Source organism: Tympanuchus pallidicinctus, unplaced genomic scaffold, assembly GCF_026119805.1.
Source record: "Tympanuchus pallidicinctus isolate F22 unplaced genomic scaffold, pur_lepc_1.0 scaffold8, whole genome shotgun sequence".
NCBI lineage: Eukaryota > Metazoa > Chordata > Aves > Galliformes > Phasianidae > Tympanuchus > Tympanuchus pallidicinctus.
Genome location: NW_026294802.1, coordinates 30,633,832 through 30,658,340, shown reverse-complemented (window position 1 = coordinate 30,658,340; position 24,509 = coordinate 30,633,832). Strand labels below are relative to the sequence as shown.

General features: G+C 38.8%; 1 protein-coding gene across 2 annotated transcripts in view; it reads left to right on the top strand.

Moving 5' to 3' along the window:
- SRGAP1 (SLIT-ROBO Rho GTPase activating protein 1) overlaps positions 1-24,509 on the top strand; it is a 138,296-nt gene that overhangs the window by 67,281 nt on the left and 46,506 nt on the right. For both annotated transcript variants that reach the window (XM_052669113.1, XM_052669114.1), the window contains exons 3-6: positions 2,377-2,539; positions 11,154-11,216; positions 19,042-19,224; positions 19,563-19,691. In XM_052669113.1, coding sequence (XP_052525073.1) covers positions 2,377-2,539; positions 11,154-11,216; positions 19,042-19,224; positions 19,563-19,691 — 538 coding nt within the window. The remainder of the gene's footprint in view (positions 1-2,376; positions 2,540-11,153; positions 11,217-19,041; positions 19,225-19,562; positions 19,692-24,509) is intronic.

The following is a 24,509-nucleotide window of genomic DNA, read 5'->3' as shown; positions in this document are numbered from 1 at the left end:
GCTGGTCACCTGAATACTGTTGTGTTGACTTGGACCGCTGCAGTTACTCATGTAAATTTCATAGAATATTTTTCAGTTTCTTAAAAGGTATATTGCAGAAATATTCCTCACTTACCACACTGAATTTAAACCATCCAAAATGCAGTTGTATCTGAAAGAGAAGCAGAGCCTCAAAAGTGCTTAAAAGTTGTGTACTGATCTGTTGCAGTGTGATTGACAGATTTTAAAAGTGTCTAAATAGGTCAATCAATATTATAAAAGCAACAACAGCAACAACAACAAAAAAAAAAGGCCACAAATATTGGCAAAAAGGCATTGAGAGAGAAAGCTATTTTGATTTGCTGTTGCGTGTGAACTTCTAGTGCCTCTTTGCCACTCTCATTCCTGGACTAGGATGTGACTGTTACATCTTGCTTCCAATTTAATATATCCCTTTGATGGCATAGTAACTTGGGACAAAACAGAAGTGGGCAGGCAGTATTTGTCAAAAAGAGTTTACAGAGTATTTTAGAAAGTGTTTCATATGCATTATTTGCTAGCATGGTGTCATCTGTTTATTTTCCTGAGTTGAGCTGATTAATGAATGCATCTGCCTGGCTCTCTTTTGCTTGGGGATACAACCCAAAATTTTGTGTTTGGATTTTTTTCCACTATCCAGCTAGTACTGTGCTGCAGACACAGACATTTTTGTCTGGGGACAAAAATCTTCTCCAAACGCATTGAACATAGAAGAGATGAATCTCAATATAGCACACGATTCAAAGAATAGTGCTGTGTATTTCTAAGAGTTCTGTTAAGTGACTCAGTAGTTCTATGAAGTAACCAAGCTATGCATGTCACTGCTTCAGAGGGAGCCCAGGCTGTTACACAGCTTGTGTCAAGATCCTTCTGCTTTGTGCATATAGATACATTTTTTCATTCTTAAACATGTCTAAATCCAGAATAGCCAGTGTGCATGGGTATCATGACTAAAGTCCTGTCTTCACTGTGCAACTGTCTGGTTGTTTTGAGAAGTGATTGTAGCAAAAGCAGGTGGTCTCCTTGCTGTTCCCACCATTCCCTCCCAGAACAGGCTGGAAGGTGGAAGTACCTTCCTATGGGAAGTTGGGATCCTGTGGGATTACCTTTAGGACACGCAGAAGCAGTGCAGACCAAGTAATGTCAGCATGGCCCTTAGGGGATGCTTAGCTGGCTGAGCTAAGTGAGAAGACCCTGAATCTTGATGCTGTGAGTACCTGTGTTAAAATGTACCTCTCAGACAAATGGAGAAGTTTCCTGAACATGCTTCTGATTCACAACTGAATGATTAAGAAAAGGCTTTTGTCTGTTAGTCATTCATTGTTGCTTTCATTCTGGGGGTAAAAGCTAAAGCTGGACAATCAGATGAGGGATTAAAGACACATTGTTAACAGTGGCAATAGTTAATTATTAGAATAATTTACCAAGAGCTCAATTTATTGCCACCCCTGACTATGTTATCTCCACGTGCTTGATCTTTTATTACTATATGAGAATCCCTACACAAGAAAAAAGAAAGAGCAGCGATCTTCTAGGCCACATGGATGAAAGCAAACTTAAAGATTAAGTAAAATGATAAGGCAAATTTCACAAATAGGTTTTTATCGTCTGTGAGACAGTTGTTGAATTACGTACATTTCTATTTGTGTTTAAGAAATGAGAAGCTGTTTGTGATTTCACTATCTGCAACACTAATCACTTGGGCCTACAGAACAAAATCTGTAAAGGAAGTTCAGAACTGGATCATTGGGGAAAATGTCTGTACTTCTCTTGGCCCTGTAGTTGTAGTCTTTGACTGGCAGAAGCAGTGCGTTCATAAATGCTGTGGATTTATGAATGCTGATCACAGAATATATATGCATATATACAAGCTTGTGACATTTCCTTGTTTTTGCTTATGATTCCATACAAATCCGTTACTGTGAAATAGCTACAATTTTCTCATGAAGGATTTGGAATGCACCTACAGTCCTTACTTATTTCTAATGTAAAAAAAATAATTGATGTTATTCTCAGCAGCAGCCTTTATTAATTTTGCATATTTACATGTACGCGGTCTGTAAGCAGCTGAAGCTTTGTGGCAGGATTTTTAAACTGTTGGCTGTCTTGCAGTGTTCTAAATTCTTGCACTTTTTTGGTATTTTTGTATCCATGCCTCATGGGATTTGTGAAATTTGTCTTAAAAGAATCATCTGAAGCTTGCCTGGTCTGAGTTACTCCAAGAATGGATAGGCTGAGTTTTCAAAAGTAGTCATTTTTACATAACAAGTTATGAGTGTAAATGTCAGGGGGGTGATTGTGATAATTAAGCAACTTTTCCATCTCTGTACATAACACATATGTATCTCTCCTCCTTAGGAAAGATCAGAACCTCTTATCACCAGTGAATTGCTGGTATTTACTCCTGAACCAAGTGAGAAGAGAAAGCAAAGACCATGCAACGTTGAGCGATATCTACCTAAACAACGTCATCATGCGCTTCATGCAGATAAGCGAAGACTCCACCAGAATGTTCAAGAAGGTAAAGCCTGTTCTGCATTGGGGACCCTCACATGCATGAGGAAGGCAAACGTGTCTCAATCAATAGCATCTGAAGAGAAGGTTCAGCACATGTAGCATGAAGTCTGGTGTAGCACACATAAATCCTTCATGACAGTTCTCATGGAGCAAGTCCTTAGCGCTGAAATGCTTGGAAACCTGCTGTATAAGCTGCTGACCTTAAGAACTGAATTGCAAATATCTAAGAGGCAAGGAAAAAAGCCTGTTCTTCTTTCAAAAACATGTTTGTCTACCCATGCAGAAAGGAAATAGTTTTCACTTAGGATTCCCAAAATAGCCACGCTGAATTAATGAATTATTTGTAAAAACTGTATTTTATTATAAGCCTGTCATCAGAGAAACTGTGATTCAAGCCAAATTGAGAGTGTGCCTTGCAGCTCTGCATTGGCATAAATATTTAGCGTATACAGTGACTCTCCTGAAGGACTTTCTTTTTTTTCCCAATGTTAGGTATGAACATGCACTTCTGATAACATAACTACTTCAGGCGTTTGTCATTGTACATGGCCTTTGCATGTTTCTCATAGCCATAGAGTGTATGAGAGCTGCTCCAAAAGTAGTGCCTCTTATTTTACTAAGTTGGCCTGTGGTGTAAAAGGCAGGTGGTTGTGGTACAGCAATGGGGGTTGAACCTTCCCACCAAAATCCCATTACATGTTGTTGCCATGCAACAGATGGTACTAGAAGGGCAGTCTGGCAAAATGGCATCTGACATGGAAGTGTACATAAAGCAAAGGGCTTTCTACATTTCTTTCATGTGGAAAAAATGGCACCTGCTGACATTCAACAAGGCTTGCTGAACATTTGTGGAGACCAAACAGTGGATATGAACACAGGGTTGCAGTGGGTGGTGCATTCCAGCAGTGGCATCAGTCACAGTGGATCACCTCTTCTGGTGCAGCTTTTTACAAATGTGCAGACTCTTGTTCATCACTGGTGAAAATGCACAGCTAATAGTGGTGACTATGTCAAAAAACAGTGTTTTGCAGCTGAGAATTTGCTTTATCAAGTAGTGTAGTGTTCTTTGTATCTGCTGTAGTTTCCATGGAAATAAATAAGAGACATTACTTTTGGAGTGACCTACATGTATATCTCCCTTTGGGTAAGCACTCTAAGGTGTCTTAGCTTGAGATCTATATAATGTGTTTGCAGTCATTGTTACTAGGTTCTGAAATAAAAATAGAATATAAATGCATATCCATCAGCTACAGTTGTGATGTTTGTTGGCAAAGGTCATAGTCAGTACAAGAAAGAGTTCCAATAATTTTACAGAATATAAAGTATGTGACTAAACAATAGTATGTCTAGCAGGGAGTAATCATCACAGAATCATAGAATGGCTTAGGTTGGAAGAGACATCCAGGATGATAAAACTCCAACCCCCCCGCCACAGGCAGGGCCACCAACCTCCACATTTAACACTAGACCAGGCTGCCTAGGGCCCCATCCAACCTGGCCTTGAACACCTCCAGGGACGGGGCATCCACAACCTCTCTGGGCAGCCTGTGCCAGCACCTCACCACTCTCAGAGTAAAGAACGCCCTGACGTCCAACCTAATCTTCCCTCCTTCCGCTTAAAACCATTTCCCCTTGTCCTGCTGTTATCTACCGATTCAAAGGCTTGAGACAGGTTAACAGGTAGTAGGTTAATACATTCAAAACAGGAGACTCTTTTCACATATACCCTACTGTAATCTAGACAGATAACAATAGAGTGGGAAGAATGATTTAGAGAATGCATAGGTTGTAGTTGATCTAAAAGATCTAAAAACATGACTCAATTTTATTGGGGTGAATTAAAACATGTAACAGTAATAGGATCAAAATTTCTAGTTCTTCGATCTCTAGTGGTTTGTTTAACTTGTGTCTGTGTAAAGCTATAGTTCACAAACCAGTAAGTTTACTAATAAATCATTGTGGAAGTTGAAAAGATGATGGAAAAGTGATGTGGAAATGTTCCAGTACAATCTGTGTGCAGGTGTCTCAGACTTGCTTGAAACAGTAGAAACTTTTCAGTAATGAGTTTGGAATGAATGGCTTTTCAGTCGCTTGTGTTGCTCAGAAATATGTTTTGTTATATGTGTGTTACTAGGTTAGCCCATAGTTGAGGGTCTCTAGCACTAGAAATTTTGCTTTTACTTTCCTACTCTCCAGATGTGTTGAACACGTAACACTTCAGATCTTATTGTAGCATAGCTTCTTGGAGCTTTTCTTTCATTTTTATTCATAACATGAATCTTCTGCAGGGGAAAGAAAAACTGAATACGCATACCCTTCAGGTTAGTGGAGCTCATATCCTAACTGACCCTATCCTACCTTTCAGCAGGATTTTCTAGTTAAAACACAGAGTGATACTGTTACATCAAAAAGCTATTAGATATTTTGGAGCACAGGCACGGCGAGCTCCCCAAGGGATGCATGAAGGAATGTGAGCAAGGCTCTGTGATGTGAGGGAAATGGTGGGCAGGAAGACACATAGCACCTCGGCATGATGTAAATGAGTTTTACAAGCATGCATCTTCAGTGTGGCAATGATTGTTCACCAGTATTAATTTTGAGCACTTATGTTTAGGACTTTAGTCTGTCAGGAGTTAGTACTTGTTGGAGAAATTGGTTTTTCCTCTGAGTGCTTGTGTAGACAGGTCGGGCTGTAGTGCTTGCTGCAGAGTGCTAGTGAGGTGATTAATTTGCCTTTAGTTCCCAGGTACAGAACTGATTAAAATTCTGATGATGGTGAAGTTCCAGTTCTGAGTAAAAGTGAAAGCAAGTACGAAATGAGGTGAACCATGTTGAACAGAGAGAAAAACAAGACCAGTACAGGAAGTGGAGCTATTAGCAAATTGTCTTGTTTTATTCATGAAGAACATAAGCTTTCTACACTTAGGTTTAGCTCAAATGGGCAGCTTCAACCATAATTTCTGTCTGATGGTAATGATCTGTGTGACTTAAAGTGCTTGGCATCTCAGGACTGCTTAGTTGACATCCACCAGAAACCAGAGAGAGATAAGGTGCAAAATGCACATGTTCACCTGGCAGGCAGAGGTTGCAGGAGCAAATAGAAGATGCACTTAGAATGAGAAATGTGACATCCATCACTTTTTCTCATTAAAATTATGTAGTGAAAATATCAAACAATATCTTCATTCCCTGGCTGTGCCTAGAAGTATTTTTTTTTTTATTTTTTACTCATGTCTGGTATGTGTAGCAACCCCTTGCTATAGTCCTTATGAAGATGTGTATGGTATCCACTGTTGTTCTACATGAAATGTAGTCATGGGTGGTGTCTCTGCCCCTTGGACTTAATGCCTTGCCCTTAGCTCACTCTCTGTTCTTCCTGATCTGTACATTATTGCTTCTCATTCTCATTGTTTTTAATATTTTAACTGATCTGGTGAAAAGACCCCTCTAACGTGCATATTCCAATGGGCCCAAAATAAATTGTTTTCCTGCACCTGATTGTACATGGCTTTCCACTTAATGTTAGGACACTTGCTATTTTTGTTCTCCTGGGAGCAATTTGTCATTCTGTTTTACAGAGATCGGGAACCAGTTTCTGTTTAAATCTACTAAATGTAGGACAAAGATAGGATCTAGTTCAAGATACTAAGGCATCTACCTGATGATGTTATGTCAGGCTTCTTACTACCAGGAAGGCACTTAAGCTCTTCTATTTTTCAGATGCTGGCATATAAAAGCAGTGCAGATTGCTGTTCATTCCTGCCTTCTTGTTGCACATAAAATTGCAAACATAAAGTAGCAGAGTTCAGATCTTGCATGCTTGCACATCTCTTCAGGCAGATGGGGTAGATGGCCTCATGGGGACAATTAAAGAATAAAGCAATAAGGAAAAATGTCAAGCAGAAGGGAAAAGTATTATGCAGAACATTTCATGCAGCGATTCTGGTTGCCCCAGCATTAATAATCAACTGTATAAACACACAGCCACAAAATCCTTAAGCAGATTTGTATATTTATAATTTATAAAAATGTATTTTCTTTGGACAGAAACCATAACAAGGCAAGATGAACATATCTTCCAGTGTTTACAGTGAAAAAAGCTGGAGAAGCCAAGTACAATAAATATTTTAGTTCCATAATCTGACTATTAGCAGGGAATATGACTACCTGCCAAATCTGTTTGGAAGTTATGAAAATTGTGGAATTGTGGTGTACATAGAGTCTTCTCACATCACTTTCTTAAACGTTTAAAGGTTTAAAAGGATAGCAAAGCTATTTGTTGCTATAAACTGGCAAATCTGGGACAGAATGTTACTGTGACACAATAGCTGTGTCAGTGTCACAGCAGCTTACAGAAGCTTCTTTTAAGCAAGGGTTTGCGTATCACTTCCCCCAGGGACCAGCAGCAGACTCAGTTAAAAGGAATAGTCACAGAATATTTTCCCGAAGTGATGTAACTGATAGTAGTACTGTGTGTGCTAAATACAGACAATATAGAGTTCCAGGAACAATTCCACTGCCTAAAGTTTCAGTAAAAAAAACAGATGAGTAAAGATTGGGTTCCCAATGGACAGAATGGACAGAAATTCCTTACAGTCTCCAGAGAAAGGGTATTAATGTGGACTAAAATCCTAAGCTTATCAGTTGTTATTCAATAAACACTGATCTTGAGAACATCAGAAGGACTGCTAATAGCGTGAAAATTGAGCATACGCTGAAAGGCTGGTTTAAGTACACTCACTTGTGTCTGTTGCACAGACATGATCTATCCTACCAGTAGTTTAGATATTTGAAAAAACAACAACAAAAACCAACAAAAGAAACCCCAGAACTTTCACACTATGGCAGTTTCTTCAGAATGTCTCTTCATGCTTTGAACCAGATTGGTAGCCAATATATTTTTAACAGCAATTTGCATGGGCTCTAGCATTTTTATTACCGTCTATGTTCTTTCGGTTAATAGATGCTAATACATTTCCTAGGACACAGTGAATAAAGAAGCATCTCAGTGATTGTTCCTCAGGTTTTAATGGCCTGATTAGAGCTATCAGCTTAACTCCAGAAAAATGCATGTTGCATCTTACGTTCTGTCTGGCTGCCCTGAGGAGAAGCTCCTAGGCATGCTGAACTACTGTGGGGAATAGGCAGCATGAAGGAGAAATAGGAGAGCCATTAACCACTGAAAATAAATGCTCTTCTTATCTGGTGCTCTAACGCTCTGCATATCACACACTAAAAGCCATATTGCTTGCACTTGAGTCAGTATTTCTTGATTATAAATGTTAATGTAAAATGTGTTGGTTCTTGAAAATTAATCCTGTTCATGCTGCCAATGCTAACCAAATTTCCTGATTTTTATTGGACAATTCCACCAAAATCTTTCATCAGAAAAAGACAGAAGCTGACATAATATACACGAGTACTGAAGGCTGAGTCCCCAGTTGAACTGATGGAAGGATGACTCATTTGTGATCATGTGGCATTTCTGTGTCTCCCTGATTTTTACTGGGTTTTCTGTTTGGTTGGTTTTTGGTTGGTTGGTTGCGGTTTTTTTTGTTTGTTTTTTTGTTTGTTTTCTGTTTTTACAATAGTCTGGAAAAAAAAAAAAAAAGAAAAAAAAAAACACCAAAGAAAATCTGCTCTTCTGTCTCACTTTCAAAAAAAAGCTTTTGCACTGCCCAGTTAAATCATGAAGAATACTTAAAATCAACCTCGCTGTATTTAGGGCTTGAGCTGTCAGCAGCTTTGAAGAGGTGGCGGCTCACCAACAGTTGAAAGGGATAAATTGCTTGGAGCTGGAGTTCATCCCTACTGTTTTTTTTCCCTTGTGAATATGTTTTCATCTAACAGTCTTAATGTCCATTATCTTGTAGGTTTTGTTCTTCTTTCTCCTAAAGCAATTTTAAAAATAGGCTGCTCATATTCAATGCTATAGGAACAGCTTTCCAAGAAGAAACTGCTGGTCTCCATTTCTTGGATCTTTGAGGAGATGTGTAAGCTGTGTCAGAGTTGCACTGCTGACTTTTGAAAGCAGGGTGCCAATGTAAAGCAATGAAAAATGATTCAGAATTTTTGTTAAAGCTTTGACTGTGTTTCCCCACAGCAGCTTGTGAATCTGCAGTCTTTCTCCAATCCTTTCCTCCAATCCTCTCCACGTGCAGTCTAGGCACTGTTATGCATATGAATTTTTGTCCTTAATATTTGATAGAAATAACCTGATGTTTGCAAAGAAATTTAAGTAATAAGCTTTTTTTCTTTTTTTTTTTTTAATTTTCAAGTTACTGCAATAGAAAAACATACATCTTGAAAAATACCAAACTTTTACAAGTATAAATAATAGGTGGAATTTCACAGCAGACCTGCATAACTCAATTTCAGAGCATTTATCTTACTGGACCTTGGTTACTACAGCTGATGCAGTTGAAGAATTTGAGGAAGAATCTCTCAGAAGTTAATTCTCAACATGAGCCAACGATGTGCATTTGCAGCCCAGAAAGCCAATTGTATCCTGGGCTGCTGTCACGTCCCACCCATCAAGAGCGGGAGGGGTAACCGGATTCACAAATCCCCTCAGTCAGATTAAGGTAGAACAGTACTCAAAGTCCAAACACAATCATCAGTTTTGATGTAAATCTCTGTACTACAATTACCTTAAAGGTATTGACACTGGTACAATTATATCTGTCTACTGTGAAGCTGCATCAAAAGAGGGATGGCCTGCATGTTGAGGGAGGTGATTGTCCCTCTCTTCTCTGCCCTTGTGAGGTCTCACTTATAGCGCTGTGTTCAGCTCCTGGACCCCCCATCAAAAGAAGGGTACGGATCTGTTGGAATGAGCCGAGAGTAGGGCCATGGGGACAGTCAAAGGGCTGGAGTGCTTCTCCTGTGAAGACAGGCTGAGACAGTTGGGGTTATTGAGCCTGCAGAAGAGAAGGCTCTGGGGAGACATCCTTGCAGCCTTCTGGTGCCTAAATAGAGCCTACAGGAAAGCTGAGAAGGGATTCTTTATCAGGGGGTATAGCGATAGGAAAAGGAGTAATGGTTTTAAACTGAAAGAAGGTAGATTTAGATGTTAGGAGGAAATTCTTCTCTGTGAGGGTGGTGGCACGGATGCAGGCTGCCCAGAGAAGCTGTGGGATGCCCCATCCTTGGAGGTGTTCAGGGCTATTTTGGATGGGGCTTTGGGCAACCTGATGTGGTGGGAAGTGTCCCTGTACCTGGAAGGGGGTTGGAACTGGTTGGTGTTTAATGTCCCTTCTAGCACAAATCATTCTATGATTCTGCAATTCCATGGTTGTATTTGTAGTTTCTTGTCAGTTAAAAATCATGTTGCATGTAAGTTGGTATGAATATCGATAAGTGGAAAGGCAGATTCCTTAACATACTACCTGGAGTTGGGTATGACAGTAGGATTGGAATCATAGAATCATCAAGGTTGGAAAAGACCTCTAAGGTCATCTAGTCCAACCGCAAATAGGAGAAAAATCTGGTGAGTGGTCTGTTCCAGCTACTGTGTGTGTTGGTTGTTCTTTTCGAAGACGTAGTGGATGGGATGTGTGCTGTGGCTTCTTTTCTTATGAGGTGTTACACTGGAAATCATCATTTGGAAATTGTTATTCCTGCAGGTGTTTTAGTGATGGCAAAGTATGTGATAGCAGTTTTGGAGATTAGCTGCCCCAGAAGATTTTCCTTTGGCTTCTATCCAAATACAAAGTACTTCTCATAGCTAATGTCGTTATTTATTACGAAGTTGGAGTTTTTAGAAGTTGGGCTAATCATCAGTACATTCACTGAGGAGGGGGTGCGTGGAAAAAGCATGTATGTTACAATTATACAGTGTGCAGAAAAAATGTAGCTAGGCTGTTTAACAAGCCGTAGTTCTGTTCTATAGTTGTTTTCCAAAGGCTGTGGTACAAATGCCTTCAAATCTTCAATCTTGCATCTGATTGAACTGCTGTGCACAACTGACAAAGGAATATATTTGAATGAGACTCTAATTAAATGCTCTTATTTTGACATATTTGATTTTGTTAATAACTGCTGCCAAGCGTTTCTTTTTTCTGGGTCAGAATGAAAGTAAAGCCAGAGTCCAGGAAAGCTAAACAAAGCTGTTTCAGCAGCCCACTCTGTGAAATATTGTGGAGTTGAGTATCTGTTTCAAAGAGGAGCCACAATTATTTCTTGCATAAATATTTAGATAATTGCATGTGCTGAGAAACAAAAACTATTCTAGATCTAGAACTGGGAGGGACGTCCCTCTAGAGTATCGCATTCCATGTGGTTTAGTTTATGTATAGCAGTTGTAAAACAGTACACAATTTGTTCCATTAAAAAGGCTTATAACATTAATCCCAAACTTTACCCTTTCTGTTGGCACCTAGTCTCCTAATGCTTCATGAGAATATCTCTTAAATTACTTCTGGGTTTCCCTCCAGAAGTTTTCTGTCTAGATGTTGTCTGTCTACCCCTGAATCTTTTAGTGCACTGTAACTGTCAGAATGATGTCTTTGTGAGCTCCTTTACATTCACTAGCATGAACGATGAGTGCTAACAATAAGAGATAAGCTTATGTTGCAGTTTTTGCATTCTTTTTTCTAATGATTTTTTTTTAATTACAGAGCAAAGAGATTGCATTCCAGCTTCATGAAGACTTAATGAAAGTTCTTAACGAGCTTTACACAGTGAGTACAGTATCTTACCTACTTTATCTTATTCAAATTGTGTATTGAACTTCTTCTGTAAGTGCTAAGTATTCTTTTATCTAGCAGGTTACCCCCAGTGGAGGTGCTTCTTACACAAGTCTGAATTATCTCTTGCAGAAAGACCACTAACTTGTTTAGAACACATATGCTAATGCTCTCAGGATTAATTTTTATTTTCAGCCTGTTCTCCTCCCAGACTACGCTAAGCCAGTTTATTATAAGTTTCATTGGTTATTAATGAAACATTTGTACTCAGAGCTTACCAGAGCAAGGCTTCTCTCTTTTCTGCCTTTTGGCAAACTGCTGCTGGTGGGAAATCTGAGGAAGAGTTTTGAAACTCACCTACACAGCTCAGTACAGGGTGAAGTCTGAAAACTGTTTCCCAAAATATTTTGGGTGTAGGTACCAACAACATATTTTAAGAAAGAGCAAAGCAAGGATTTATTTTTTTTTTTAAATATGGATATACAGTGAAGAAAAAATGGTAATATCCACCTCTTACAAAAGTCTGTTGATTCCTGCTTGTCAGGGAAATGGTATGTCTGTATATATCTTCAGCCTGAAAGAGCTGAAACTTGTATGCTCCAGTACCTTACATAACAGTCTCTAGATTGCTCCCTTCCCTATCCATGATATTTGAGAGATATAATAAAAAAAAAAAGCAAAAATCCCAAAGCAAAACAACAACAACAACAAACGTGTTATTTATATTAAGAAACAATTTGGGATTTTAATGATGTTTAGGAAAACATCAGAGACCAGCCCTTCTGAGGCAGTGATCAGTCAAACATTGAGTGCTTCTGATTTCCTTTTCATTTGATCTAGGAAAAATTGTGCACTACTTGTAGATGGGTTGACAAACATTTGAACAACTTAGGTGGCAAAAAAAAAAGACCCAAATGAATGTGGATCTGTACCACTGCGTTAGATTCTTTCAGACTGTGGTTCGGGGTGGAAATTTCTAAAATATACCTAAAACTTCATTTTTTTAGAGGGTTTTTCTTTAAGGCTTTTTGTTCTTAAAATAGCGACTGATTCTGTAGGGTATGATATTGTAAAGCCTTGTTTCCTCAGGCCTGTTTGTAGTCTGTTAAACATGCTAGAATCAGCTTCTGTAAAGTAGAGGTAGCCTCAGACAATTCACACAGCTGTAGGGAATCAGCAACTGTAGGAGCCATTGCACAAGCAGGACCTCAGTGGTGAGTTAAGTCCTGAAGATACAGGCTTGTTCCAATTAAACAGTTACATAACTCCAGTGCCTGGCAAGGCATGGGATTAGTGCATGTGCTCCCAGGATAGGGAAACACTGATGCATGTTCTGAAATCCTTGGCTGAATTACCAGTGAAAATCTGTAGGACTATGTTTTAGAAGTCTCACTCATGTTCATGCTATGTCTTCCCACTGAGAGCTGCAAAAATTGATTCAGATACTAATTTCCATGTTATGTCTTTCAGTGAACACCAGCTCCTTTCTTAGACTTTAAGATTTTTGTTAACTAGATAGTTTCTTTGAAATAGATAAAATACAGAGTATGTGTGCCATTTGAATTATTGATTTTTTTTATGAAATTAACTACATCTAATTTTTACATAACTGCAGCATAGGTGCAAATATCTTGCCATCTGTTTTCCAGTTACAGTCAGTAAAATGTAATATGTGGAGATCAGAACCCTTCATCTGATCAGGTGCAAGTGTGTGCTTCAGATGAAATTTACTACGCTGTTAGCTCTGTTGTCCAGCTTCTTACTGATTGGAAAGGACTTGATCAGCTGTAGGTGCCTATATTTAGCCAGATGCAAGCTTTGCATAGTAAAGTGGCAGGATGGTGCTGAGTAGCATCTGTTCCACTGTTTGCAGCATTAGGGTGATCATCAGCTTATCTGTGTAATTTTCTGTACATGAAGTTAGAAAGATACCTAGACAAATGGAAACACTCATACATAGGATTTTAATTCTGTGTAACATTTACTGTTTAGAGAATGAAGTGATAGTGACCTTACCTAAACAAATATCAACAGTTTTAAACTCTGAGAAGTATTAAAAAAGCAAAATTAGTCTTGTCGTTGTGACACAAATCTTTCTGTCCAAAAGAAATCAAAAGAATTTCAAGTCAGTAAAAAGCACAGTAATATTGAAGTCTCTCTGTACAATATATTTTGGGGGTTTTTTTTGTTTGTTTTTTTAAAGGAATGGTGCTTTCATGAAGTATAACTGTTAAAATGTAAAGCCTTACTGAAGTTTAAATGCCCTGAAGCAGCTGCTTGAGGGGACAAATATCAGTTTGTCAGTGGTATTTTTAATGGTTGAATTCAAGCACAACCTACTAATGATCAGAATAATAAACTTTATTCACAATGATACTTATCAAGTATGATAGTCATCTGTATCACAGAAGATGCCAGATATAAAAGATGATTTCATGACCCTTCTCTGAAATTATAGACTACATTTATGCCTCCAAAGTTCCTCATAATTATTAACATCTTTATGGGTCATATCTGAATACTGCTGTAGTTAAGGAGTTCTGTCCATCGGCATCAATGATCAAGTTCCTTAAGTCAGTAAGTCCTGCTATAGATTTTGCAAAGAATTAACTGTTCCAAGGGAATTAAAAGATAAAGCACTGAGAAGTTGAAAGGACTTACCACCTCCCACTGAGAATGCACAGTGATTTCCAATTAAAAAACTTCTTTCTGTTCAGAGATAAGTGAAAATTTCAGTCTGTCTTTCAAGAAATTGCGGAGTGATTTGGCTTTTTACTGAGTGTGGAAAGCTCAGAACTGCAGTCAGATGTCCAAAGCAAAACAGACATCTGAGTCCAAAACCCAGACATTTTAGAACGTTAAGTAACTGTTCTTTAGAAGTGCACTCCATTAGGAGATCTTTCTCCATGCTTACAGTTAGTAATTCCTCTTTTCCCATTCGCATCACTAGAAATTATCTTGAAAGTAGGAGATATGTGTGATAGGTCTTGTATTTGTTCCCTTGGAGTATTCAATGTCTTGTGTCATCTTAATTAAAATTATGCATCACATACAGGATTGATTAAAAAAATATAAATAGAAAAAGATGATCCAGGGCTGCAGAATGTGTTCTAAGAACCTGTGAGTGAAGTAGGTTTATTTTATTGGAGTAATCAGAATTTTTTATAAGGCAAACTTTCCTTTCTAATTTCCACCTCTCTTCCATAGAAAAGATTTACTTAAATGTTACATTAAATATTTGTATGTTTTCTTGGTTACTCGCATTGCTAGTGAAAATAGGTTTGAAGATTATTTCATTTTTAGGTCTCAGTATTTTATGCTCTGCTCCTGATGTTATTACTCAAAACATTACACTAAAAATAATTGAATAGCTAAGCTTCAGTCTGTATCCTTGCAAGTTCAGTAAACTATAAGTGGCAAGTACTTTTAATTATGCATGGCTTTTCTCTGGCTGTGCCAGACAACTGGTATTTTCAGGTCTGCAACATCCTAGCAACTGCATTCATCTCTTATTCTTCTCTATTACTTTTTCAGCCAGTGTTATTAGTCCTATATTTTACATAAGGAGCAAGCAGGAATGAGAAAAGAGGAGCCTACTTCTAGGTGGTCAAAGAATGAATTTTTGTTCCTAGCAATTCCAGAAGAAAGAAAAAAAGGATTGTCAAACAGAAGAGTATAAGGGTTTGGGTTGGTGTATTTTGTGAACTGAGAGATTAGAAATCTTGTTACATGTTGAATGGAAGAGGAAATAAATCACTCATTTTACACTTCATATCACTGCTGCAGAGAAAGCTTCCCAAACTCTTCTTCCATTTCTCTTGAAAATTACAGTATCTTGTAATATCTTCATGTCTTCTACTTGGTTTTCCAAATTATACTTCCCAGCATCACACTTTCAGAAATACAGGAGTACAAATATAGGGCTTGCAGAAAAACGAAAATGTCCGAGGTACAATCCAAAAGAAACAATTTAATATTAAATAAGACTAAGGCAGCAGTCCCACTTGCATTTTGCATTGTTTTATCTCACTCATTAAAATTTTGGCTGTTTAGTTTTTGAGAGTCGTTGCTGCCAGGTTTTCTTTTTTTCTTTACTCATTAACATGGAATCTGGATTCTTTGTAAAAAAAATTACATACAATTTATTGTAGTACATCAAACATCTGAGAGCTGGTGAAATTGGTAATTCTGCATTGATAGTAATAAATCAGTGGTTGTTCCTGCAGCCACATCAGAGGCTGTCTTGGAAGTGATAAGAATGCTGAAAACGTTTAAATATTAAGCCTGCTTAACTGCTAGAGGCCAATGATGTAGTGGAATTGGCATAAGATTTTACTTCCTGGGGAAAGCGCTAGCTGATCTGATATGATGAATTCCTTGCAACTGCACTTTCTAATAGAATTCACTGCTTACCAGAGTCAATTTTGGAAGTATTCAGACTCAGTAATTCCAACAGAGATGAACTTCTGCTCTGTTAAATGCTTATTTCCTGAGAAACGCTATGAAAAAGCTATTAATTATGCCATTTTATTGCACAAATAAAGCATGTTACTTTGACTACTCATGATAAATACAATGTGTTTTGACTTAGAAACATTCAGCCAGTAGTTAGGTTAAAAAATTTTCTAGAAAAGAAGCTTTCATGTATAAAATGAAGGCCACAGCCTTGCTATAGGAACATTCCTCTTGTAGCCCATGAAAGTAAGGCACTAATTGCTGTCCTGTTGCTTCACTTGTCCCAGTAATTATTCTGAGTTTAAATAAACTGATTTTCTAAGTGCTGACTCTAATGTTCCTTTCACCGTTCTAAGTGCTGTGTGCTGCCCTTTCGTAGGAATGATGAAAGTTTATGTCACTAAGCATAAAGTGTGTCACCTGCAAGTAGGAGGGTACATAGTTTGTATAACATCATCTTTTTTATTTACTTGCAGTCTGACTCAGTTACCTATCAGAAATCTGTATTTTACATTTTCCATCTGCAGTAACAGACTTGCTAAATTAGTCAGTGATAAACTCACCATTTGATTTTAGAAAGGGACTAGCATACATTTAACAATGCTTGCTGAGTGCAGCAGAAAGTGCAGTTTGTGTGTCTTGATGGCAGTTCAGCATCTGCAAAATTACAACCTTGTTCTCTTTTCAGTGTGTACCTGATAGCTGATCAATAAGCACTTTGGAGACTAATAAAAGTCGGTTCAGTGATGGATACTCCCATAGGATAGTCTATCAGTTCAAGAGCTTGGTGGGCATTTGAAAAGCTATATCACTTATTTCATTAGTTGATTTGTCATTTGAATAGCAGATCTATGGATTTGTTACATATTTACAGCTCTGGGATCTGTGGATCTCAGAACTCTTCTTTCAGTAAGTCTGTTTTCAAGAATTAGACAAGCCTGTTACTGTCTTTTACATAATTTAACAATCTTTTAAATACTTCTGAGAGAAAAGGTGGTGTGATGTTAAGGGAAGATTAATATATATGTAACTAAGCATGCAAATTCTAAGCTAATGATGGTGATGGATCGATGGTTGGATTAGATGATCTTAGTGGTCTTTTCCAACCTTAATGATTCTGTGGCTCTTACACAAAACTTGGCTTTCAGTCAGGGTGTATGGTGATACTGGGTTTGGTTGTCTGTGCTATGAGCATGCAGTGAGTGGAAGAAGTGATCTTCAGCGATGCAGGGTTAGTGGAGTCAGTGCAGAGACTTCTGAAACTTCTTGGTGAGAGCTGGTAGTGATGTATTTATGCTCCTTCACTTAACAGTGAGGCAGGCTGAAATGTCATAGCCACTTCAGAAAGTCACTTATGTAGTATGTCCTAGTATGCTGAGCTATGTAGCACTCAAAAAAAACACTTCACAAACTTCAGCATTCACTGCTGCCTTTATCAAGAAGTGACAGAGCAAGGATTTGTTCTAAAGTCAAGTGCTTTGAGATGTGCTGTTAGGAACCTCAGAGATATTATTATTGTTTTCTTTTTGATGGCGAACAAACAAACAAGCAAACAAAAAAAAAAAAAAGGAGAGTATAAAACAAAATAACTTTTCTAGATGATAAGACAAATAAATTAGTTTCGTCTCCTACCAACTGAGAAGTTCCCAGATCTGACACTGAACAAAAAAATAAAAAGAAATACCTGTAGAATTCTGTAAATAAGCACTTAAGAACTGAATACAAAGACCAAAACAGAAGGGTGAAATCATTGTACTTGATTGCCTTTTCCTATTGTTTTTAATAGGGCCATATCTCTTTCTGTGCCTTTTATTATTTATTTCATACATAATTTCTTTAAGAAGTGCATTCCTTTTCAGTAATTATTTCCTTATGTCTATATGAGTTAAAGTCCCTGGGGATAGATATCAGTGGAGGTATATCAGTGCGGATATAGGAAGCCAAGCATGGTATGTAGTTAACCTGAAAATAGGGCAGATCTCAGCTCTGCAGGCTTGCATCCTCTTCCCAGCCCAGCTGCTTATGCCCCATCCATTTAGATTGAGTTCACCAGCTTTTCCGTTTGTGCACCCTTCTGGCAGAGAAGTGTGAATATGTGTAAAGTCCTATTGCATAGGACTTCAACTATGGATGTCTTCACCACTCACCTGATGTGGAGTTCTACTGGTTTGTGTTGATCCATGTTAAGCCACATGCAGGATGGCTTGAAGATTGATAAAGGTTAATTTACACCCTTTAGTGTTGTCAGTCTGTGGATTCTCTACGGGCTGCCCTAATTTCTCAGTTAGAAAAGTTACTTGTCTCATTTTCAAGGCAGTTTCCCAAACTAGTCTGTCTCTTCAGCAGCCATGCAAAACCCTGTTGAAGGTGTAACGGCCCCTTTTACTCCTCCATGGCTGCATCCTTTGCAGGAGAGGCAAGTGTTTGCGTGGCCTGATCCCAAAAGTGACATCTGCTGGAGAGAGAGCTCCAGCATGCTGTGAAGAAGAGAGGAAGACATTGTCCTCCTGGGGGTGCCTCCCCACCTTGTTCCTAACAAGCGTGCATGTGGGAGGGATGCCGCTATTAACTTGGGGCTATGAGGGACTGTCTTTAAGGCTTATCTATCAAACTGCTCTTTCTCCAGATCATGTCTAGAGAGCTGGCCAGTTCTATGTCATGCCTAATCCACTGGCTGCATGGTTGAACACAATTTCTTTCCGGGCCTTCAATACCAATCCATCTGATTAGGGATGTATCCCCAGGCTGAAGCTTCCCATTGCTTCTGATTCCCTGTCCTGTCCTCAGAGCTAGATGGACCTCCCAGTCTCAAACATTTGATGTCCCCATCTGGGCCATCATTAACAAAGTACTGAGCGGGTGAGATAGATTTGGCTCTGATATTTAGTTTTATTGCTCATAATTTCTGATTTTTTACAAAGATAGAAGTCCTGAAGTATAATAACAAGGGTTTGGTTCTTTCCTGATAGAAAAATAAGAAAAAAATCCTAGAAAATATTTTATACAATTACTGACTGAAATATTTCATAGCTTTCTGCTTAATCACCTACTAAAATATTTCTGAGGTACAGCGCCTTTCTCAGCAGAAGCAAGGCAGAACACAAGACAGTCTCAGACACTTACATGGTGACTAGTTCTCCATCATCTTCCTCTTTATTCACTGTGCCTGTTGAAGCACTCTGAACATTTAGAGTTTTATATATACTTATTATTACTTTAAAGTAAATAGTGGCAATTCTGTTGACCAAGAAAATTACTCAAGCTCCATCTTTGTAGGAGAACATTTTACATAATGGCCCCTGTCATTTTTCTATATGTACGTTTTTACTTTCTCCTAACTCCCTTTTCATTCTGTCTTTTGCAGGTCATGAAAACATACCACATGTATCATGCCGAGAGCATCAGTGCAGAAAGCAAACTGAAGGAAGCAGAGAAGCAAGAAGAAAAACAGATTGGGAGGTCAGGAGACCCTGTTTTTCATATACGACTAGAAGACAGGCACCAAAGACGGAGCTCTGTGAAAAAGATTGAAAAAATGAAGGAAAAAGTAAGTAGTCCTTTTATTTTGCTTCATTTGAAATAAATTCAGTGCATTTCTGATGTTCTGTAGCACAACATTAGGGAAATCCAACTGGGAAATAAAATTAAGCAAGGTACACCGAATAAGCTAGAAGTGGGTTATAGACAATTTAATTGCAGTTCAGAGGGAGGTATACTTTATTCCCAGTACAATTCTTACTATATATTACATTCTTTATATGTATAATAATCTGACAGTTAAGGTTCGTTTTTGTTAATAGGAATGTGCACTTGAGTTGTTACTGCTTTTGCTGGATACCACCAATTAAGTCATTCAAAGACACTAATGTACAATCTCTTTCCTAGCGTCAAGCAAAATATTCTGAAAACAAGCTGAAATCTATTAAGGCCCGTAATGAATACCTGCTCACCCTTGAAGCAACCAATGCTTCTGTTTTCAAGTACTATATTCATGACCTTTCAGATTTAATTGATGTAAGTATTTGCACATTTGTTTTTAATATCCTCTATTTTTATTTTCAAAGGGAATAGATCTTATGGATTGCCTCCAATATGTTCATCATTTATAGTATAAGTTTCAGATTTTCCTGTTAGCTTAACATTTCACAAAATAAAGAACCAATAAGATGCTAAACCTTCCTCTAAAGTTAGAACATTATGTTTCTTCCCCATGTGGCAAGAACAAATATGACAGGAATAACACACAAAAAAAGCTGAATATTCCATTTTGTACTACAGAGGTATTTCTGGAGTATAAACATTTCTTAGGAGAGAAACATCTTAAGTGGGCATGTAATGATGGCATTCAACTCAATAAGAATAACTTCTTTTGTGTCTTCAAAATCATTTAGATTCATTCACTTAGTAATTTAATTGACTACATGCTAGTTTTTTTCATGTATTTTGCAGAACATGCAGAATCAGTTCTCTATATTTTCAAGAGATCTTGTTACTGATTTCCAGTAGGCCATGAGAACATCCTAGGAGTATGAGGTTATACAATGATGCTGATCTATACCAGCGTTTTGCCTGCAGAACATGTATTAGTGACATTCTAGATGAGGGCAGAGGGCAGAACCTGTGCTCTGTCGTGTCTCACCCTCTTTGTAAACCAATCATATATTTTTAAAGAAAATTTGGTTACAGCGCATATAACCTCAGGAAGCAACACAGTGTTAACAGCACTGTGTTAACTGGAGCAGGCTGCCCAGAGAGGTTGTGGATGCCCCGTCCCCGGAGGTGTTCAAGGCCGGATTGGATGGTGCCCTGGGCAGCCTGGTCTGGTATTAAATGGGGAGGTTGGTGGCCCTGCATGTGGCAAGCAGGTTGGAGATTTGTGATCCTTGAGGTCCCTTCCAACCCTAGCCATTCTGTGATTCTATGACTCTGTTAAATGAGTCAGTGGCTTTACCACTGATACTTAAATGTGCTTTCTCCTGTAACAGTGACATTTGTTACTCGTAAGAGTAAATAGTATTCACCCACTGTCATTTCTGGTGGGAGGTCCAGTGCAGTGATAAGCCATACAGGTTCTGGTTTATTGTGCAGTATAAATTAATTTAGCATTTTACAAGAATTTTTTTTATTTCTACTGTCTGCAGTTGCAAAGCTTAATAGAGAAAGGGGAAGATACCTTCTTGAGATGAATGGATTAAAATAGTTGCTTGCATTTTATTGTGTTTATGAGAGGACTGGAGCACAGGTCTTAAGAGGAACGGCTGAGGGAACTGGGATTATTTATCGTGGAGAAGAGGAGGCTCAGAGGAGACCTTATTTCCCTCTACAACTACCTGAAGGAAGGTTGTGGCTAGGTGGGAATTGGCCTCTTCTCCCAGATAACAGTGATAAGACAAAAGGGAATGGCCTGAAGTTGTACCAGAGGAGGTTCAGGTTGGATTTCAGGAAAAATTTCTTCTCCAGAAGAGTTGTTAGGCTCTGGAATGGGCTGCCTGAGGTGATTGAGTCTCCATCCTTAAATGTGTTCAAGAAATGTGTAGATGTGGTACACTAAGGAATGTGGTTTAGTGGTGGTATGGTGGATGGTTGGACTAGGTGATCTTGGAGGTCCTTTCCAACTTCAATGATTTTGTGATTCTATTGTTTTGTATATTTTTAAAATATTTGTACGTATATTTAGATTTTTGTGTATGAATATGTGTATATATGTACAGTTCTGTAGCTTTTAAATACTGAGAGTCAATTTTCTTTGTCATTTGCTTTCTTTAGTAACGTGAGGGCTGCTCCAAAAGCAGTGCCTCCTATTTTACTATGTTGCCCACAATGCCAGAGGCAGATGTTGGTGACATGGCAGTACTAAGTTGAACCTTCCTGCCAGTATTCCATAATATTTTGTTGCCATGTGACAGATGGCAGCAGAAGGGTAGTCTGACAAAATTACATCTGACATGGAAGTACTTATGAAATAGAGGTGCGTCACTGAATTTCTCCATGTGGAAAAAATGGCACCCATTGACATTCATCAGTGCTTATTGAACGTTTATAGAGACCAAACAATGGGTGCGAGCGCAGTGAGGTGGTAGGTAGTGTGTTTCAACAGTTGCAAGTCATGTGAAAGACCTGCCATGATCCAGATGGCCACACCCAGCTGTCACACCAAGAAATGAAGAGCATCTCCATCAGTTCATCCACAGGAATCAGCGGATTGCAATCAGCAAACTGTGCGTGGAGCTGAATATCGGCTTCAACACATTGGAAACAATGGTGACAGTGTTGCATTATCAGATTTTATGCCGTGTGGGACACAAGAATGCTCACACAGGAACAGGAAGAACACTGTAGGCAAGTTTGTCAGGACCTGTTGAGCCACTGTGAGGCTGAAGGTGGCAGTTTCCTGAACTGCATCATTACCAATAACAGGATGTGATGTCGCCACTACAAGCCAGAGTCAAAATGGAAGTCCGTAGAGTGGTGGCCTGTGAATTCACAGAATCACAGAATGGCCAGGGTTGGAAGGGACCTCAAGGATCGTGAAGCTCCAACCCCCCTACCACATGCAGGGCCACCAACCTCCCCCCATCAAAGAAAAAAGTTCAAGACACAGCCCTCAGAGGGTAAAGTGATATGCACTGTCTTTTGGGATACGAAAGGAGTGATCCATCTGGATTTCCTGGAATGAGGACAAACCATCAATTCTGACTGCTGCATTGTGACATTGACAACATCCAGAGTCAGGCCAGAAAAGAAGACAACCTTTCTCTTGTAACACAATAAGGCTCCATGCCAGTTTAAAGACTGTGGAGCACATGGCCAGTCTTGGCTGCACTGTCTCACCACACTCACCGTACAGTCTGGATTTGATGCCTTCTGACTGTGTGGGTAATGTTTTCCTAGTAACAGCGCCATCATAGCAGCTGTGAAACCACGGGTCACCTCCACTGGTGCTGATTTTCACAAGCGCAGCATGCAGGCACTAACATGGCAAAAATGCATAGCTAATGGTGCTGACTATGTTGGAAATAGTGCTTGCAGTTGAGAATTTGCTCTATCAAATAGTGTTATGTGCTCTTTGTATCTGTTTCAGTTTCCATGGAAACAAATAGGCATTACTTCTGGAATGACTACATTCATTAAAAACCTGTCAATTTTGTTGTAAATATATCCTTTTCCCTTCCAACTTTGTTCCCTCCCAGTGATTTTGGCTTTTTTTCTTCTTTCTTATAGGGAGTGATGATGTGTCTTTTTTTGCATTTTGAGTGTTTTTCTTTTTTCCTGTTCACAGTTTTGTCCTGTTTTGCCTCCTCTGATTTCTTCTATTTTATTTTGCCACATGTCTTTCTATAATCTACAGCCTTACATCTGTACATCTTGCTCAACCCACCTGTCCTGCCCAGGAAATGAAAATATTTAACAAGATGCCAACAAATAGTTAATGAAGGCAGAAAACTAAGGGCGAATGGCATACCTGCTAGGGTGCCACCCAAGTGAGAAGTTATCCTTACATAATGGATAATTTTCCTGATAATTGCTTAAAGAATGATGAATTTTTAGCTTGAAGTTACAGCATGTCTGATAACTGTGAACTTTATTGCTGCTTTCAGGTTGCTGGAAGGAAGGAAAACTCTTCATAGAATCATAAAGTGATCTGGATTGTAAAATACCTTTAAAGGTTATCTAGTTCAATCCCCTACCATGGTTAGAGGCATCTTTCAGTAGGTCAGGGTGCTCAAAGTCCTGTCCAAGCTGGCCTTCAACACCTCCAGGGATGGGGCATCCACAGCATCTCTGGGCAGCCAGTTCCAGTGATTCACCACTGTTGTAGTGAAGAATTTCTTTCTTGTAACTAATCTCAATCTACCATCTTTCCATTTAAAGCCACTACGCCTTGTCCTGTCACTACACACACAAGTAAATTCTCTCTTCATCTTTCTTTTAGGCCCCTTTAAGCACTGAAAGGGTGTAATAAGGTCTCTGTGGAGTTTTCTCTTGTTTAGGCTCTCAGCTTTTCTTTGTAGCAGAAGTACTCCAACGCTCTGGGCATTTACGCGGCCTTCTTCTGGACGTGCTCTAACAGGTCCATGTCTCTCTTGTGCTGGAGGCCCTGGAGCTCCAGATGGGTTCTTACAAGAGCAGAGTAGAGGAGGACAGTCAGTTCCCTTGACCTGCTGGTCACGCTGCTTTTTGCAGCCCAGGATACAGTTGGCTTTCTGGGCTGTAAGCCCACACTGCCCTTTCCATTACTGTTTTGTAATACTTGGCTAATAAATGTGTAACTAGAATTTCATTCTGAGCCAACTTAATCTGATTGTGATATTGTTTAAATGAAGTGTCTTGCAGGCATTTGTATTTCATCAGAATATTCTGTGAAAGCACTGGTATCTAGACAGAATGTTTACTACTTCACAAAGGAAACACTTTCTGTAAATGAAAGAGTCTTGGCAGGATTTTTGTGTTATATCATTGGAATGTGAGACATGCTTCCCACTCACCATATGTTGCAACAGTCCAAACTATCTCGTTCTGTAAATCTATTAGTGTAATTGAACAGTTCTGAGTTTTCAGAGCAGTGGTGGGTTGTTGTGTTTTTTTTTACCTTTTCTACTTTGTCTATCTGCCTTTCTTCTGTGCTTCCATGAACTTTGTCTGTGTAGGAGGGGATTACATACCCTCTGTGTCTGAATTCCTGCTAACGTGGAAAGGATACAGATCACTCTGAGCTGTTGGCATTGCCCATAAATGATATTGAATGCTTTCCAACTTTACTGATAAGTACATCTGATGAAAATTAGATAAAGACATGGAGAAACTCAGTGAAGTATTCAATACACTGTTTGC